Source organism: Sylvia atricapilla, chromosome 19 (assembly GCF_009819655.1).
Source record: "Sylvia atricapilla isolate bSylAtr1 chromosome 19, bSylAtr1.pri, whole genome shotgun sequence".
In the NCBI taxonomy this organism is placed as follows: Eukaryota; Metazoa; Chordata; class Aves; order Passeriformes; family Sylviidae; genus Sylvia; species Sylvia atricapilla.
Window position 1 is genome coordinate 4,188,989 of NC_089158.1, and position 17,701 is coordinate 4,206,689.

The 17,701-nt window shown below is 59.3% G+C and overlaps 1 protein-coding gene across 4 annotated transcripts in view; it reads left to right on the forward strand.

Annotated features, from left to right (window-relative positions):
• RGS3 (regulator of G protein signaling 3) overlaps positions 1-14,343 on the forward strand; it is a 66,527-nt gene extending 52,184 nt beyond the window's left edge. For 2 of the 4 annotated variants that reach the window (XM_066332551.1, XM_066332552.1), the window contains 6 exons: positions 3,727-4,365; positions 7,552-7,625; positions 11,250-11,351; positions 12,160-12,221; positions 12,846-13,012; positions 13,102-14,343. In XM_066332551.1, coding sequence (XP_066188648.1) covers positions 3,727-4,365; positions 7,552-7,625; positions 11,250-11,351; positions 12,160-12,221; positions 12,846-13,012; positions 13,102-13,287 — 1,230 coding nt within the window. In that variant the 3' untranslated portion in view covers positions 13,288-14,343. Of the gene's footprint in view, positions 1-3,726; positions 4,366-7,551; positions 7,626-8,669; positions 8,772-10,951; positions 11,170-11,249; positions 11,352-12,159; positions 12,222-12,845; positions 13,013-13,101 lie in introns of those variants that run through there. The other 2 variants (XM_066332554.1, XM_066332553.1) reach the window with 2 other exon arrangements.
• Positions 14,344-17,701: the final 3,358 nt, after the last annotated feature.

Below are 17,701 nucleotides of genomic sequence, written 5' to 3' on the forward strand. Positions count from 1 at the left end.
GCCTAAAAAAAAAAAAAAAAAAAAAAATCCCAGCCCTTCCCTTGCTGGGGATTCCAGGGAATGTCACTTGTGCCAGCACTTCTGGCAGCAGGAGGGCTGACAGAAGAGGGCAAGGGCAGGGCAGCCTTCAGCTCTCAGCTGTGCTCTCTCCATGGCTGGAGTTTTCCCAGCTGGAAGTCCCAGCTGTGGGCCACCAGCAAGGGCACATTATTTAAAGAAATGCTGGAGAAGTCGACGTTGTGCTGATGCTCATTGAAATTTTCTCTGCTGGTGAACTGGAACAGTCCTGGATGTGAGCAGCAATCAGAAAAACCTGCTCGTGGTACGGACCCAGGAGCAGAGGGTTTGCAGTTCTTCTGCCCTGTCTTGCTTTCAATAAAACTTAAAAAAAACTTGAAAAAACTTAATTTTTGAGATAGTGAGTGATTCTTGAAGGCAAAGAGAACCCAGGGAGTGAGTAACAGGTGCAAGATTTGAGGATGTTGGAACAGGCAGGGGAGTGTTGGGGATTTTTTGGAGTGTGTTGATATTTGTTCAATGAGGAGATCGTTCTTAGGAACTCTTTTTCTGTTGCTCTGGTCCCAGACCTATCACCCTCCTTCCCTAAAATAACTCCTGAGAGCCATCCTTGGCTTTGGAGGCAGCTCTTGCTTCTGCTTTCTCCTCCCCTTCTCAGGAAATGCTGCCTTGGCCTCTCAGTCTGAGGCAGAAACTGGAAGAGTGAAGTGTGAGATCCTCCAGGGAGGATGGAGTAAATCCCCTCAGCCCCTCGACCTGCCTGGCTGCAGACAGGGAAACCCAGATGCTGGGAATGGAAAAACCAGTTTGCTGAGTGCAGGGGAAGATGCAAATGGTGAAAAAAAGGGAAATCTGGAGATCAGGGACACCCAGATGCTGAGAGCAGTGAGACCAAGCCATTGAGAATGCAGAAATCCAGATGTTGGCCGCTGGCTCCTCAGGTGCTGCTGCTGCAGTGAGAGCATGGAATGCTTTGGGTGAGTCTGTGAGGTGGAAGGACAGCAGCTCCCTCAGCACCAGCACTGCCACCAAGCAGCCCCTTGGCTGAAGTGCTGAGAAGGTGTCAGCCCCCCTCAGGTACTGGAAAAGCTGCTCAGGGAGAGCTCAGGGCCCCTGCCAGGGCCTAAAGGGGCTCCAGGAGAGCTGCAGAGGGAATTTGGACAAAGGCCTGGAGCGACAGGACACAGGGAATGGCTCCCAGTGCCAGAGGACAGGCCTGGATGGGAGATTGGGCAGGAATTGTTCCCTGGCAGGGTGGGCAGGGCTGGCACAGGGTGCCCAGAGCAGCTGTGGCTGCCCCTGGATCCCTGGCAGTGCCCAAGGCTGGGTTGGCTGGGGCTTGGAGCACCCCAGGGTATTGGACCCCATGGAAGGGGTGGGATAAAATGGACTTTAAGTCCCTTCCAATCCAAACCATCCTGTGAGTGTGTGAAACCTGGTCACATCCCCATCCTTGAGGTCCCAACTCAGCTTTGGCTGGCCTTGGCTTTGTGCTGATGAAGTCCCTGGTGCCTGTGGCCAGGAGCAGATCTGTGGGCTGGCAGTGATGGCATTGCTGCCTCTCCTCCCCTGTCTCTCCTCACTCCAGGTGATGCTGAGCAGAGCTCAGCCCTGTGCAGACAGGATTTCACAGCCCTGGTGATGCTCTCGGCCTGAGATGGAACCAACCCTCGCTCCTGGTGAGGCTGCTGCCCATCCCCTCCATGCCAGAGAAGAGCAGCAGAGGCTCTGATTGAATTAGTGCAAGGATTTAATTTAATCCCCAAATGCCTCTCGTTTTAAAGGAGCCTGTTCATTTCCTTCTAGGACCTTATCAGATTCAGGCACCCAGCAATGTGAGCAGAAGGACGGGGCAGATCGGCAGTGTTGGGGCGAGGGCTTTGTGGGGCTGTGTGGGTTTTTCCTCTAATTATTTCAGGAGATAATGATGACAGTGATTGCAAGACAAATAAAACATCAGCAGCATCATTGAGGCACACGCTGGTGCAAATGGCAGCTTGGTGGGGCTGGGAACATTCCCTTTGACAAGGAATTACTGTGGGGAGGGAGCAGAACAGCCCCAAGGATGGGGTGAAAGGAGCATTTGCTTTGTGCCTGACACCAAATGCAGCTGTTTCGTGGATGGAGCAGTCATGAAGGGACCAAGCACATCGTGGTCTCTGAATTTTTGTCTTCAGACTCACTGGGGCAGTTCAGGTGATGCTGGGCCGAGCCAGGCTGGGTGGGACAGAGCCGGTTCTCTCTGCTACAGGTGTCACAGGGACCCTCTGGGTGTGCTAAACCAGGACAAGGCACAGCTGGACACATGTGGGCTCCTGCCCATCTTCCTGGAAACCTGCCCAGCTCTTTGCCCCCTGAGCTCAGGCAGGTGCTGCTGGCTGGTGTCTGTGCTGTCCCCTGTGTGCACATGGGGCTCACCCTCCACCCCGGGGTGTTTCCTGGAGGTGACAGCAGCTTTTGCAGCCCAACATCTGCACACAGCTGGCCTGGGGCTGTCCAGGAGTGGTTACCACTCCTGTGCTCTGGGGGATGAGGGGTGTCCAGCAGCAGGGTGGCTCTCCCAAGGGTGCTGTCACAGGCTGGGACCTCTGTGGGGACACAGCCTCTGTCCCCTCTGTGGGTGCCTCTTCCCAATGGGATGTGAGGCTGTGTGGGTTGAGTCCTGGGGCTGCTGCCCTTTTTGAAGCTGAAGCCAATTTTTGCAGAGGGGTTGTCTTTGTTAACTCCAGGTTTCTGGTTGTCATTGGGTTTGTGAAAATGCTTGGATCTCAGCTGTGAAAATGCTTGGATCTCAGCTGAGGACACAGTGACTTCTTTTCTGGATGACGTGTTAGCTGGGGATGGTTCTGTGGAATTGCCCCTGCCCCAGGATCTGTGTAGGAGGGAATTGCTTCCTAAAGGGAGGATTTTTCTCTCCTTTGGTCTTTTTTTCCCTGATGGGCTGGTTTTGCCCCTTTGGCTTAGGCAGAAAAAGGCAGGACCCCACTCTGGCAGGGGAGGGCTCGTCACAGGCTCCCCCTGCTCACAAGAACAACCTTGGAGGTTTTTTCCCTTGGGCTTTTCCCTTTGAAAGATCAGAGCTTGCTCAGGCCTTCCCCGACTGCAAAGAAACCTGGAAAAAACCAGCCCCAAAGGCTTAAAGCCCCATCAGGGGCTGGCAGGACTGGCTGTGGTTTTGTAGGGCTTGCCCAGAGCCACGGGCTGAGCTGGGGCACTCCAGGGATGGGCAGAGCCCAGCGCTTCCCTTTGGCATTTGCTCACGCCGTGCAGGAGGGGCCAGAGCTGCTGGGTTTCTCTGCAGCCCCTGGGGAAAATCCCTGCAGGGCAGCAGCTCCCAGGGGACACACAGCCATCGGGAGAGGATTCTGCCTCTGTGTCTGGAGGTGAGCCCGCACTCCGGAGTTCCTCAAAACCTCCCGGAGCTGCTGGGTGCTGAAGGAGAGAGCTGAGTGCCACCATTCCACTCCTGCCAGCCGAGGGGACCTGGCGTTCCAGGGCTCAGGAGCAATGGGTGCTGACAGAGCAATGGGCGAATTGACACCGCCTGGGGACGATGCCATCCCACCCCATCAGAGCACTGTTAGCACTGTTCAAATCGGGGCCAGCCTTGTGGGTGGGGTGTGAGGAGGTGAAACGCTCCCCAGGAAGGTGACCAGAGAGACCTGAGGTGCTTCTGCTTTCATCCTTCTTTACCTTTTCCTCTGGCAGATGCTGGAGACGGACGCCGAGAAGCCGGGGCAGATGCACTCGGAGGATGGGAAGGCAGCAGTGGGTGATGTCCCTCCGGCTGCCAAGGCCGAGCCCTGGGACGCTCTGGGGGCCACCCGGGCTCCCCTCCCGGCGGAAAAGCAGCCGGTGGCCACGGCCAAGGGAGAGGAGCAGCCCAGCTCCCTGCCAGCCTTTGTCATCCCCGAGCTGCGGCTCGACAGCACCTTCAGCCAGAGAGCCGTGGGCACGGCGGGCAGCGCCACGGACGGCGAGGACGAGGAGGAGGATGAGGAGGAAGATGAGGATGAGGAAGACGAGGAGGAGGAGGAGGATAGCGACGAGCAGTACCTGGAGAGGAACGAGCTGAAGCGCAGCAGCATGATCGAGACGTCGGGCGGGCAGGCCGGGTACACGCTGAGCGTGCAGGGCTCCCTGCGGCGCCGCACCCACAGCGAGGGCAGCCTCCTGCAGGAGGCCAAGGGCCACTGCTTCACCTCCGACACCACCCTCAACTGCTCCGACAGCCAGGCCACCGCCCCGCACTGGGCTCTGCCCTCCCCCAGGACCCTCAAGAAGGAGCTGGTCAAAAACGGCGGCTCCATCCACCAGCTCACGCTGCTCTTCTCCGGCCACAGGAAGGTACGTGACCGTGCGCTGTGCTGGGACGGCTCCGGGGGTGGAGGTGTCCTACACGGGGGTCTTGTCTCCTTCTGAGGGTCAGGAGGGATCTTGCCCCTGACAGCCAGCTCTGGGAGGTGCTTGGCACCCGGGGCATGTCCCCAGAGCAGCGTGCTGGGGCCGTGGGTGCCCATTCCCAAGGCTGCATCCACCCCCGGCAGGTCCCATGGCCTGGGCAGCCGCTGCCTGCTGGGGCTGGTGGTGGCAGAGGTGCACCTGGGGATCTGTGCTTGCACAGGACTGCTCCCAGCAGCTGTGGGGAGAGTCCCTGGTGACAGTCCCCGGCGTGCAGGGGGTGCCAGGAGCGGTGTGACCCTCTGCTCCCACCAGCCTTCTGCTGGGCTTTGACCACTGGGGGGGTCCATCTCACGACAAAGCTGTGGTCAGCAGTGATGTGTGAGCCCACCACGCAGGAGGAGCAGCAGAGGCTGTGCCGAGGGACATCTGCCCAGGACTGGCCTGTGCAGTCTCAGGGTGTGGGGTGTCCCCTGAGCCCCCAGAGCAGAGCTGGCCCTGGCTGCACTGGTGCAGGAAATGAGGTGCCAGTGCAGACATCATTCATGGGAAGCTGTTGCCATTCTCCCCAGGTGACACTGGCAGGGAGCTGAGAGTGGCCCCTGTCCCCACACCTTGCTCTGCCCTGCCAAGCCCCCCCAGCTCCATCCCTGCCTCAGCTCTGGGTGCTGCCTGGGGCTCTGGTGCTTGGCACAGGACTGCAGTCCATTGCTCAGGGTCGAGTTCCCAGCTCAGGATCTCGTTTCACAACTCAGGACCACGTTTTGCTGCTTGGGACCACCTTGCAAAGCCACAATCTGCTCCAGAGCAATGGGCTCCTTGGCAGGAGAGGCTGCTGCAGACCCTGGGGTTAAACCCATGCTGAGGTTAAACCCATGCTGGATTAACCCTCTTCCTGCCACGCTGCTTAAAAAGCCACCCTGCTGCTGTTTCCTGGAGGAATTTTTGGGGTCAGAGTCCCTGACCAGCTGGAGAGAGCCCTTCCCGGGGTTACAGACCGCTGGGATGGGGCTGCTGTCCGCAAGGGAGTCCAAACTCTCTTGGAGACTGATGCCAACGATTGTGTGCGGTAGGAGATGGGGGGGTTCAGACCCGCCCTACCCCCCGATAAAGAACAGCCACCCTTGTGTCGGGGACACGGTCGCTGCCTGTCACACGTGCCGGAGAGGCGGTGACAGCGTCAGCGCCGGCTGAGAGCGTCCCGTTAGCGCTGCCGTGAGCGGCGCCCGTAAGGAGAGCTCACAGTGCCGCTGTGTGTGCAGCCCCGAGCCTGCAGCCCTGCAGCCCTGCAGCCCTGCAGCCCTGCAGCCCTGCAGCCCTGCCCGAGCCGGGTGGGCTGTGTGTCCCTGGGGGATCCACCCTGCCCCGGGGAGCCGCCAGCCGCGCATCCTGCTCGCATCTGGGGGGATGTTTTCCCGCAGAGGTGAACGGAGCTCCTCCTGCGTTAAACGGTTCTGAGGCACATTAAACTGGGATTTTTGGGGCAGGGATTGGGCAGTGTGGTGGCTGCACCTCCTGCAGCTCCCAGTTCCAAGCCTGCAGCAGCTCTGGCTCTGGCTGCCTAAATCCCTGCCTGTTCCTACTGCCCTGCTCCCTGCTCACATCACCCTGCTCCCACTGCCCTGTTCCCATTGCCCTGCTCCCATTACCCCATTCTCACTGCCCCATCCCCACCGTGCTCCCACTGTCCTGTCTCTCCAGCTGCCTGTGCAGGGTGTGCAGCAGTCAGGGAGGCCAGACACGGGCCTGAGCCACTGTGGGATTGGGCTACTGCAGCCCCTCTGCCCACACTTTGGGAGCACTTCTATTGGTCTGTGCCTTGGAATAGTTGAATGAAACCTCCGAGCTTTTTGGAGCAGGATACTGATGCACAATTCCCATGTGGAATTCCTCCACCAAGCTGTCGAGCACTGGCGGCAGCTGCACCCTGCGGCCTCGGCTGCAAGGCTGTCACATCCATCAAGGTTCTCGGTCATTTTCCCACCTGGGAGTGCTTCAGAGGGGCTCATTCCACAGCCCTATTTAACCCCATCGTGCCTGATGCGCCTCCCCGTTTCCCCCCTCCCCGCGGTGGGGCTGGTTGTTTCACTGGGCATTATGGGGAGCACTGGGACTGCTCGGGAGAGCTCTGCTGTGCCTTTTGTCCCCGAGCCCGGAGCCTCTCCGGACAATGGCAGGAAGCCCCGGCCAGCCCGTCTGCCGGGGCCGGAGCGGCCCGGGGAAGGTGCTCGGCGAGGGCCGCATTGTTCGGGCCCCATAAACTCCGGAAACCCGGGCGCAGAATGGAAGGAAGTGTCCGAAAGCTCGGGCCCGGGGCTGCGGGGCTGAGCACAGGGTTCCCACGGCCCGGCGGCGGGGTGATGATCCTGGAAAGCGCCTGGCAGCCCCGGGAGCACGGGATGAGCTGGGGGTGGTCGGCTGCATGCGGGGCGGGATGCAGGGCTGGCCGGGAGCATCTGCAGGCTTCAGGAATGGATGGAATGCTAAGCCCCCGAGCTCTGCCCGTCCCGCGGGTCTCGCTGCCTGCTGCCAGACTTTGGGGCTCAGAGGCTGTGCTGGGGCTGCCCTGAGCTCATGGCACATTGCAGATCCCCTTTGGTTTGTCCAGATTACCCTGGAGCAGTGGTCAGAGGGCAGACTTGAGAACTGCAGTGATACAATTCAATTAGAGGTGAACTGTTCTATTTCTCCTGCCTGGAGACTGCTGGGAATTCCTGATTGATTTTGGGTGCCCAGCCGAGTTCTGGGGGGCTCTTTGGGTGGTGGCAGGATCCCTGTGCCCACTCAGCAGCAGGAGTAGGAGCATCAGGAGTGGGATTATGAATGTCCTCCCTGTAGGTACCACTGTCAGCCCCTTGTACCTGGAGGGTACCTGGGCCACTGGCCACCTGGCTCCTGGATGACCAGGAACACCACAAGCTGAAGGGGGCAGAGGATGAGTGAGAGGGAGGTTCCCGTGTCAGGAGCTTGTCCCATATCGTTGCCATCATGAGAAAGGACCCTGTGGGTGCTGTGGGCGTGGGTTGTGTGGTGTGGGGACTGTGGGGACGCTGGCCTTGCTGGTTGGTGACACAGAGAGACATCGTGGGCATGTCCTGGTGTGATGACACTGTATTTCTGTTTCCTCTGTAGCTGAGTGGAGCAGACCCTGAGTGCAGCTGTGATGAAGGGGATGAGACCTCCCGCAAGAAACGCAGCAGGAGCCTGTAAGTGTCACATCGAGGGTGGCATCAGGGTGTGCCAGGGTTGTTTGTGGGGTCAGACGCCTCGGCCGAGCCCCACTGGTACCAGGAGCCCTCAGGCTCTCTGTCTTTTCCCCCTGACTTTTTCCAGCAGCAAAGCCATGAATGAACTCGGGTCTCACTGCAGTTGGATTGTTTCCAGGGAGGGTGCTGGGGACACTGCCCAGCCCAGGTGGGAGCACCCCCTTCCACCGTGCCTGGACGGGGTGAAGACACCAGCTCTTGGGAAAACCAGCTTGCCCGGGTTCAGGGAGAGGACATGCAAGCAGTGAAATCTGAGCTGGGGGCCTCCTTCCCGCTGGCCCCATGCCGGGAGGAGGAATGGGGAGGTTTCCCACCGCGGGCCCGGCTCAGCCCTCGCGGCACATCCGCGGCAGCGCGGTGGGAGCAGGGACCGCGGGGACCCCCGAGGGACACCGGCAGCCCCTCTGCTGCTCTCGGTAAGGCTTCGGGCTGCCAAAAAGTGGCTGCAAGCAAGGACAAGGCAGCCGTGGCCTTTGCTCTCCTCAGCCACAGCTGTAGCTGAGCGGGGCAGGCACACAAGCGAGGATGCTCAGGAGGGAACTGCTGCAGGCCGCCATCCGGCCGGCTGCCGGGGCCGCGGGGGTGCCCGTGCCGTGTGCCCCGTGCCCTGCCCCACGTGTGCCGGGCAGGTGGAGGAGCCACACGTGGTTCCAGCGGCTCGGGGTGCCGGGGGGACTGCGCACGCAGCTGCCCGGCCCCGCCGGCTGTGCCAGCGAGCGGCACTGTCGGCCCGCGCTGCCTCATCGCTGCCGTCTATTTTTAGCTCCTTTTTTTTATTATTTCTCCCCCCTTCCCCGCCTCCAGCCCTCGAAATGAAAACGAAGCCCTCGCAGCAGGGACGTCCCCCCGGCCGCGTGGCAGGGGTCAGGGGCGGCGGCGGAGCGGGCTCTGCGCTCACCTTGAGCGGCGGGGGATGCTCCGGGGAGCTGCCGGCAGCGCCATTGGCTGCGCGGAGCGGTGCCAGCCGCCGCCGGGGCTATTTATGGGGCTGCGGCCCGCGGGTCCGCACTCGCTCCTCTGCCGGCACACGCTGCCGGCCCCGATGTGCCACGCCATGGTGGACTTTTCCGAGAAATACCTGGAAAGGTAGGACAGCCGGCGTCCTGCGAGGAACGGGGATGTGCTGCCCGGGGGATGGTTTGGAAGCAGCGCGGGGTGATGGTGCTGAGCCTCGAGGTCCTGTTGGGGTGCCTGGGCAGATCACTTTATAGAGGCAACTCCGGAGTGAAAGCAGCAATTTTTAAATTGAATTATTTTGGCTGTGGCATTTATTGTGCAGTGTGGCCGCAGCCGGGGGCTGTACCTGCCTGTGGCTGTTGCAGCCTGGGTTAGTGCCACTCCTTTGCAAGGCTGTGCAAGAGAAGCAGCACGTGGAAGTTGGGGAACTTCCTTAGGAGGTGTTTGCCCGGTGTGTTCCAGCTGGAAAATGCAGCCAGGAGCCGCGATCACCTGCCTGGTGCGGGCCAGCTGGCCTTGTGCCGAGGGCCGTGCTGTGGAGGTGACCCACGTGTGTCACACAAGGGGTGTTCAGTGCTCCGCCAGCCCCGCTGGGTGCGGGCTGCTGCCCTGCTAAAGTGGGAACACTGCTGGAATTGTTGCTCGAGGCTGTGTGGGATGGCTCGTCCCGTGCGCTGGCGGGTCCCCGGCTGCCGGCGGCGCTGGCAGCGCGGTGATGGGAGGCGATGGCAGGTGGCGCTTGGAGCGGGAGGCTCCGTGTTTGGATCCGCTTCTCCCGCGTTAGCGGGTGCCCGGCAGCAGCGGGACGTGTGTCCTGCTGGGATCACAGCCCAGGGGGTGTGAGGGCAGTGAAACTCTCCGTGTCCGTGAGGGTATGGACGGCACCAGGGACTGCGGGGAGCGATTGCCCTCTACAATCATTCTGCGGCTCACTGGACTGAGCCCTGGGGTTGTTGCACTTCTTTTCGTTTTTCCCAGTGGTTGCTTTGTTTTACTCTCCTGGGACTGGAGAGAGCTGTGGGTCTGGAGGACATCACCTGGGATGGGGTGGTGTATCCGTGCCCTGAATCCCTCCTGTCGCCCTCGTGTCCCTGGGCATGGCTTGGCCAGGCAGAGGTGGCTTCTCTGAGCATCCTTGCTGTGCTACCTGTGGGAGGTCCTGTAACATTAAATTCGCAGAATCAGAAAGAGCAAGGAGTGAAAACTGAAGTCGCTTGTCTAATGAGATGTCAGATAAGAAGTTTCAGATTTAGAGGGCACAGAGTCCGTGTGTGCTGAGAAAGGACTGATGCTCTTAAGTTTTGATAAATGCATTATATCCGCAGGCAGTGAAACCCCGTCTGTGTGCACTTTTATGATGAGATCGAGGAGAGGTATTTTAAATGGAAGAAATTAAAAACACAGATGGAAGCTGTAATTCTTTCCAGTTATAAGGGTTCCAGCCACGTGTAATTAAGACAGCATTATACTTGCTTTTCAGTGAGTGACAGATCACTGTCACTGGGAGAAGACTGCCAGAAAAGGCAGTGAGAAGCAAGGTCCAAGCGCTCAAACTGGTCATTGCCGAATTTTGGGGGGTTTTAGGGAGGTGTTTGGTACCGTCTCCCCCGGGCCGCTCCATCCCGGTCCCGCCGCGTGTCGCTGTCCCCGCGGGTGCAGTGACGGCGCAGCGCCACGCGGGGGCAGCACCGCCCGTCCCTCCGTGCCCGTGCCGGGGGGCTCCTGTTCCCACGGCGCTTCCCAAAATCCTGTAAAACTTTGTGTTTTACACAGAGCTCCCTGCCTGTACAGGGCAGCTCTCTGGGCCAGCCGCGAGCCCCACGGCCCTGTGTCCGTCAGTCTGTCTGTCAGGGATGCTGGAGCACGGCGGGACCCGTGCGCGGGTGACAGAGCGGGGTGTCTTTGCTCCAGTGCCCTGCGCTGCCACTGCCGACCGCTCCCTTTTGGAAATGTCCCCACGGCCATGCCCCACACGGGCTGCCACTAAAGGCACGTGAACACCCGTGGGGTGCGCATCTGTGGGGACACAGGGCAGCGCTGTCGCCTCTCTGCTCCTCAGTCCGCTCCGCCCCGCCGCCGGCCCCGCTGCCTTTGCCGGGATGCCTGCGCTCTATAAATAGCCCTCGTAAATCCTCGCCGTGATTATTTTTCCCCGCCGTCTCTTGAAAGGCCCCACTATCCGCCTCGGCGCTGATTTTTCCACCTTTCCTCAAGTTGCCCCAGCAACGGCGGGGCCGTCCCAAACAGCGGCGGGGCTGACACAGCCTTTCCCCCCGCGCCGCCCTTAAAGCTCCGCGCTGCGCCCTCCCACTTCCCGATCCGCGCCGGGCGCCGCGGGCAGCAGCGCGCCTGGGACGGGCGGCGGAGCGGAGCGCACGGGCTGTCCCCGCGGCACGGCTGTCCCCAAAGCCATGCCCTTCTTCCGCGACCTGTCCAAGCCGCAGCCGCTGGAGTTCCACGCCGAGATGCTGCTGGCGGTGCAGAGGCCGCACACGGGCAGCCTGCAGCGCCGGCACACCATGAAGGAGTAGGTGGCGGGCGCGGGGTCCCCGCGGGGCCGGGGGTCGCCTCGCCCGTCTGCCCGCTCACCCTCGCTCTTCTCTCTAGAGCCAAGGACATGAAGAACCGGCTGGGGATTTTTCGGCGGCGGAACGAGTCTCCCGGGGCCAACCCCTCCGGCAAGCTGGACAAAGTGCTCAAATCGCTCAAGTAGGTGCTGCGAGCGGGTGGCGTGGGGATGGGGGACCGTGGGGGCTTGGGGACGAGCTGTGGTCTGGAGCTCCTCGCCTCCAGGGAGGCTGTGTTCACCCCGTTTGGGGAAGCTGTGGACAACGTTTTTGTATCTGGAAGAGCATTTAAAATGTTTTTTTGGCTGAAAATCTCCTGCTGGAGGGTGAGAGGTCCTGCCTGCGCGGTGGCACCGCAGCAGCTTGGGCTGGAAATTTACCTGACAACAGCGTTCTCCCAATGCCTGTCCATGGAACTTTTAACTGGCCAGAGGATGTCTGAAAAACCACTCTGCTCTGGAGATGCTCCAGCAGCTGGAGACGAGCCCTCCCTGCTCTTGCTCCTGGCAGCTTCCCTGGCTGCTTGAATGGGGCAGCTGAAATCCCACTTTTCCGCAGCTCCGCACCACCCGGAGCTTCTCCAGTTCTCCCTCAGGCACCCCAAGTGCCACAGCTGCCTGCACAGACCTCCTGGGCTTGGATTTTCTTCCTGCCAGCCTCAAGGCAGCAGTTTCCCTTTGGCAGAGCTGCTGTGGTGCTGCCTGGTGCAGAACCCAGTTCTGCCTTCAGCTGCTTTGCTAATGCCAGTGCCGAGGTGGGAGCCAGGGCCAGCCCCTCGGGCACACAGTGTGGCTTTATCCTCTGGAAACGTTTAGCGGGAGGCTGATTTGGGAGCTGGGAGCAGCCGTGCTGGGCTCACAGCCTGCCTTTTAATCCACTGGAAATGTTTAGCAGGCAGCAAAAGCAGCTTTTGCTGCTGAGCTTTGCCAACATGCCGTCCTTTTTAACAGGCCCACTCCCGAGGAAGCACTCAAGTGGGGAGACTCCCTGGAGAAGCTGCTGCTGCACAAATGTAAGTGTATGTCCGTCCCTTCCACTTGTGTTTGCTGCCAGGGGAATATCCAGACACGTGCCTGGATAAAGCTGGGATTTCCTCTGTTAATCCTTTCCGCTGTTTGGGGATGCACAAAGCAAAATTAGCCTCTCTCTTGTTTGTACCCCTCCTGCTCCTGACTGGCCTAGGGGGGAACTTGGTGACAGGAGCCAGGGAGAGCTTCAGGTCAGGGCTGCAGCCCCACAGCTTGGGGAGGAGGAGACAGTGATCCATGTCTGTGCCCAGAGATCCGTGTCTCTGCTCCATGGAGCAGGAGCTGCTTTAGAACATCCCGAAGATGGGAGGACAGCCCTTCTCAGACACCTCTTCTTTCCCCCAGCCCAGGGGCATGGCCAGGGGATCCTGTCCCCCCTCCAGCCCAGCCTCCCTTCTGGCTCTGGGTGCTGCAGCCAGGCTGGGGAGGTGGTTCAGCTCCTGGGTGGGCTGTGCTGGCCTGGCAGTGCCACTGGTGCCTGTTGGACAAGGGGGTTTCTGGGGCAGTGCAGGGAGGTGGTTTGGGCTGCGGCTCTGCAAGAGCTGAGGGTCTTTGGGGCTGTTCCCTGTCTGTGAGCAGGAGTAGAGCCGTGTCCCTGTCCTCCACAGACGGGCTCGCTGCCTTCAGGGCCTTCCTGCGCACCGAGTTCAGCGAGGAGAACCTCGAGTTCTGGCTGGCCTGCGAGGAGTTCAAGAAGATCAAATCCCAGTCTAAGATGGTCTCCAAGGCCAAGAAGATCTTCGCTGAGTACATTGCCATCCAGTCCTGCAAGGAGGTGAGGGCTGGCTCTCAGGCTGGTGTGCGGCTCCCAGTGTGGTGGCTGCCTGGAGAGCTGCTCATCAGCCCTGGTTCCTCTGCCCACAGGTCAACCTGGACTCCTACACACGGGAGCACACCAAGGAGAACCTGCAGAACATCACCCGCAGCTGCTTCGACCTGGCGCAGAAGAGGATTTATGGGCTCATGGAGAAGGACTCGTACCCCCGCTTCCTCCGCTCCGACCTCTACTTGGACATAATCAACCAGAAGAAAGGCAGCTCCCCACTGTAGGCCCAAGGACTGTCTCGGGGCAGGCTGGGAGCTGTGTGTTTACATGGAATTGGGCAGTGGAAGCCTTCCTGGGAGCTGGTGGGAGCTCATTGTCCTGCTCGTGCCCCCGGGCCGTAGGGACACGGGGCAGCTGAAGGGACCAACAGGCCGAGCAGTCTGGTACTGCTGCACCACCCCGTCCCACCATCGCTGGTACGACGCCTCTGGGGTGGCCCCGGCGTGGATTTAGCCAGGAGGGGAGCTCCCACGAGACTACTGTGAAGCACCTGCCCCAGCCGTGAGCGTTGCTGGAAGGTGGAGAGTGAGCCCAGAGCGGCGAGGAGGAGGGGTTCTCCTGCAGGACTCTGCCAAGGGGACACCGACACGAACGTCGTCCTGGATTAAAGCCTTGTGAACTGGAGCAGCCCCAGGATGCTGCTGTGCTTCCCTGTGCTGAGGGGCCTCCCGGCTGCCCCAGAACAGCTCTGGCAGGAGCCCGGCGCCTCCTTGGCTCGTGGTGGGTCCCCCCGGGAGCAGCGAGAGCCGGGTCCTTGCCCCGTGCTGGAGGTGTGCAAAGCACCCCCTCCTGCCCTCACCCCTCGTTTATTTATTGCCCTCCCGTAGCTGGACACGTTGCTGTGTGATAGGAAACCCCCGTGTCCTCCCCATTCCCAAGTTACAAGTGCAATATTTGTGTGTGTCGCGGCCGAGTTCTCCGGCGGAGCGGATGCCTTTTTCTTTTTCCAGGTGTGTAGATTTTGTAAGGTAGCAGGTTTTGTGTGCCAGACCCATTCCCTGGCAGCGGGCCGCTGGGGGAGCCTGGTGTAAATATCACTATATCGATGCCCTGACGACGGAGGGGTTGGTGATGGAGAAAAGCAACTCTGTGCAGCAGCTGCTCTCCTGACTCTGGATAACAATGCTGTGTTTGGGAAGCAGGGGTCCCTGCTGGCCCTGGCAGGGCAGGATGCACTGCCTGCCTCCCAGTTTACAGTGCAAAGCATCTCTGCAGCTAGAAAAAAAAAGCCTACATTGTCATGGTCATAGGTAAATAAAAGGAGAATATAATTTCTTGTAGCTGGCTTTTGTTCGTGCCGTGTTTGTCAGCACTGGTGGAGCTGTGCAGCCCTTGCCTTGCTGAAGAGTGTAAAATCCTATTACCGTGTGGCTAAAGAAGGGAAAAATCTGGTTCTGTGAATTTCTGGGCTGTTTTTTTACGATAGAGCAGCTGCCAGATTGCTCCTGAGGCCAGATCTGGGTGTAGCAGCAGAGTTTTTCCCAAAGCGAGACTGTTCCCAGGGACAGTGGTCGCTGTTAAACACAGCAGGGCATGAACCTCTGACCAGGGAAATGCCCAAACACAGCAGGGAGCTCCTGCAGCTCCGGCTCCCTCTGGGGACACACCAAAAGCAGCAACAAAAAGCTATTCCAGGTCCATGCATGACTTGGCAGGGCTTCTCCTCCCCAGCAAGGGCAATGCTCTGGTGTGGGATGCAAATATCTTGTAAAGGCTGTTCAGGGAGTGTTTGGTACCTGAAGTGTCACCTGGTTGTGGTTGGCCTTGGCTCAGGGGTGTGGCTGTGGTGTCACAGGGCTGTGGTGTGGCCGCCCAGAGTGCTGCTGGTGATGCCCAGGGATGTGTGTGCCCCAGCTGAGCACAGCTCTCCCCAGCTGTACCATCTCCTCTGGGCAGCTGCCTGCTTCCCCTCTTCAAGCCACCAGCAGGTGATGCCAGGCTGGGACACTGAGGCAGAGCTGAGGGCTCTGCCCAGGGCTTGGCTGCAGACGGGAGGGTTGATGAGGTGGCTCTGCTGGTGACTATCCTGGAGATGCTGTTGGCGTTGCAGGGTCAAGGTCCATGGGTGGTGTCCCAGTGGTGACCCAGTCACTGACCCTGGAGCTGCTGGGACCCAGTGGGTGGGTGCACCCTCCCAGCTGCCTCCTCCAAGCCAGACCCTCCTTCTTCTCCTGGCATTGCCCAGAGCTTTCATCACCTCTCCTTCCCAGCTGTGAGGGTGTCCCTTTGTGTCTGGACTCAACACAGATTTTCTTGCACCTCCTCCCTCTTTCCATCTGCACTCTGCTGAACTCCTCACTCCAGCCCAAACTGTCGGTGTTAGCAAACTTACAGCAGGTCCCTTCATTGTCCTTCCCCACCCATTTTTCCATGTGCTCAAGCTCACTGGGACACCCACAGAGGGTCTGGGCTCGGGGGCTCTGAGGCCACTGGGGAGCTCAGTCCCTGCTGTCACCTTCTCCCTGCCCTGAGCACAGCCCCAGCAGCCCTGGTGCATCCCATGGTTCTGGTGATGCCCAGGAGCATCCCAACCCCATAACCACAGTGGGGTTTGAGCCTACAACTTGCCTTTCCTCCAGGAATTATCCCAGCCCAGACAGCCAGGCAGGCAGGGACGGCTGGAGCTGCTGTGGGGTATGTGGGGTGAGAATCTGCTGCATGACTTTGATCCCTGCACGGGACAAAGGCACCGTGGGGGTGGAGAAATGGGGACCTGGGGTGACTCCCTGGAAATAGCCCTGTGAGTGGCAGGAGCTGTGTTATTGCTGTAAGAGAATTTATTGCTGGGTTCCAGGCTGGCCTGAGTCACTTGGCAAACACCATCCCCATGTGCTCGGGGACACTCAATTCCCTGGAGAGACAGGCCTGGGGGGTGAAGCTGGAAGTGCCATGTGCTTTTTCCATGTTTTCCTGGGATGGCCAGTGACCCCTGCACAGGACAGGTCTCAAAATGAACTCAGGTCTCCTCTTGGACTCTGTGGTGACACTGAAGCCACAGCTTTGTCCTCTCTGTGCTGTGGGAGAGGGGCTGTGACAGCTTCTCCAAGACTTTGTGCTGCAGAGCAAAAGGTGTGAGGAGCTTGGAGGCATCTGGGTGGGAAGTGGATGGGGGAAGTCATCCTGTTTGTTCTGGGGGGCATTGCTGGGGTGAAGACCCAGCCCCACTGCCCTGAGGGGACACGGGAAGCTCTTACAGGGACACTGAGCTCACAACACAGAGGGCGAAGAGAAATGTCCTTTAGCACAAAATCAGATATCCAGGACAGCATTCAGTGATGCCAAGAGAAGAAATTCCTGACTTATCAATGTCAGTGCCACAAGCCTGCATGATGGGAATGGGAATTAGGTGTATTCCTAATTTGAGCCACAGCCTCAACCCAAGTGGCACTGCTGGAGAGACATTCCCATGGCAGCAGTGCTGGGATCCCAGGGGGTCACCCGGCTGGGGATGGCCCTGAGGGAGGAGAGGGGACATTTCTGCACTGAAGCCACCCACGAAGGGTGACAGCAGGAGCTGCTGCCTGTCCTGGGCTCATCCTGAGGATCAGGGATGTGGGGAAGAGCTGCCTGTGGACATCTCTGGGGCTGCGGCCAACGGGAATTTCCCAATGTGGAAACGGGTGCCTTCCAAAATAGGGAGGACCTTATCTCAGCAGATAACAGGGGTTTATCTCTGGGCTAAAAATTAGTGGTTGCTGAGTTGCAAATAGTCACAACTCAGCCGTGTTTGTTGTGTGCAAACAGGGCAAAGTCCACCGAGGTGCTCCTGGTTCATCCACGGGACAAAGCTCACCCAGCTGAAGGCAAAGCTCCCCAGGGAAGGGATGATGTGGGAAAATGGGAATTATCACCAGAAAGAGTTGAAAGGTTCAAAACCTGACGTGATTCTAGGTGTGAAAAAGGTAAAGCGTCCTAAGGTCCTGGGTTTAACATGGTGGTTCCCTCACACCCTCAGGGACGAGGAGGTTGGGATGAACAAAAAGCACTAGGAGAGGTGGGAAAATGTCACACCTGTCCCAGGTGATGACCTTGACCCTTCAGGTGTCTCTCAGTTCAGTATTTCATCAGCTGCCTGACGTGGCTGGCAGCCAGGGATGGGTGCTGGGGTCACCTGTGGTTGACGAAAGCAAAGGAAGTTGTGAATGTGGCAGCTGAAAATGCAGCTCAAGCTGCTGAGCACCTCTGGGATGAAGATTTTCTGGGAGAAGGGAATGAGGAGCATGGTCATCCCAGGTGAGCCCCTGCAGCACCTGGGCTGCAAGGAGCCTCATTCCAGAGCTGGCTGGAAGCCAGGAGCATAAAGCTTTTCTCTTATTTCTGCAGAAATAGAGGTTTGCCTTTCTTTGCAGGTGTGTCCTGTGCCCCAGGACGCTCCAGCACTGCTCAGCCTTTCGTGGGCTTTTCCAAGGCACCCGTCCTGGAGGACAAACTCCCCCAAATAAACATAACTTTCTACTGAGCAAGATCATTCCTTGGACCCCTGATTAGACAAATATTCTCAGAATAGAAGCAAGGCTGCTTTCCAGCCCCAGACTAAACACGGCTCAGCAGTTTGATACTGAAACCACTGACACAAGAATTCTCTGCCTGGAGTAAACAGCTGAGCTGCTGTGACAGTCCCTTTACCGATTACTGAGG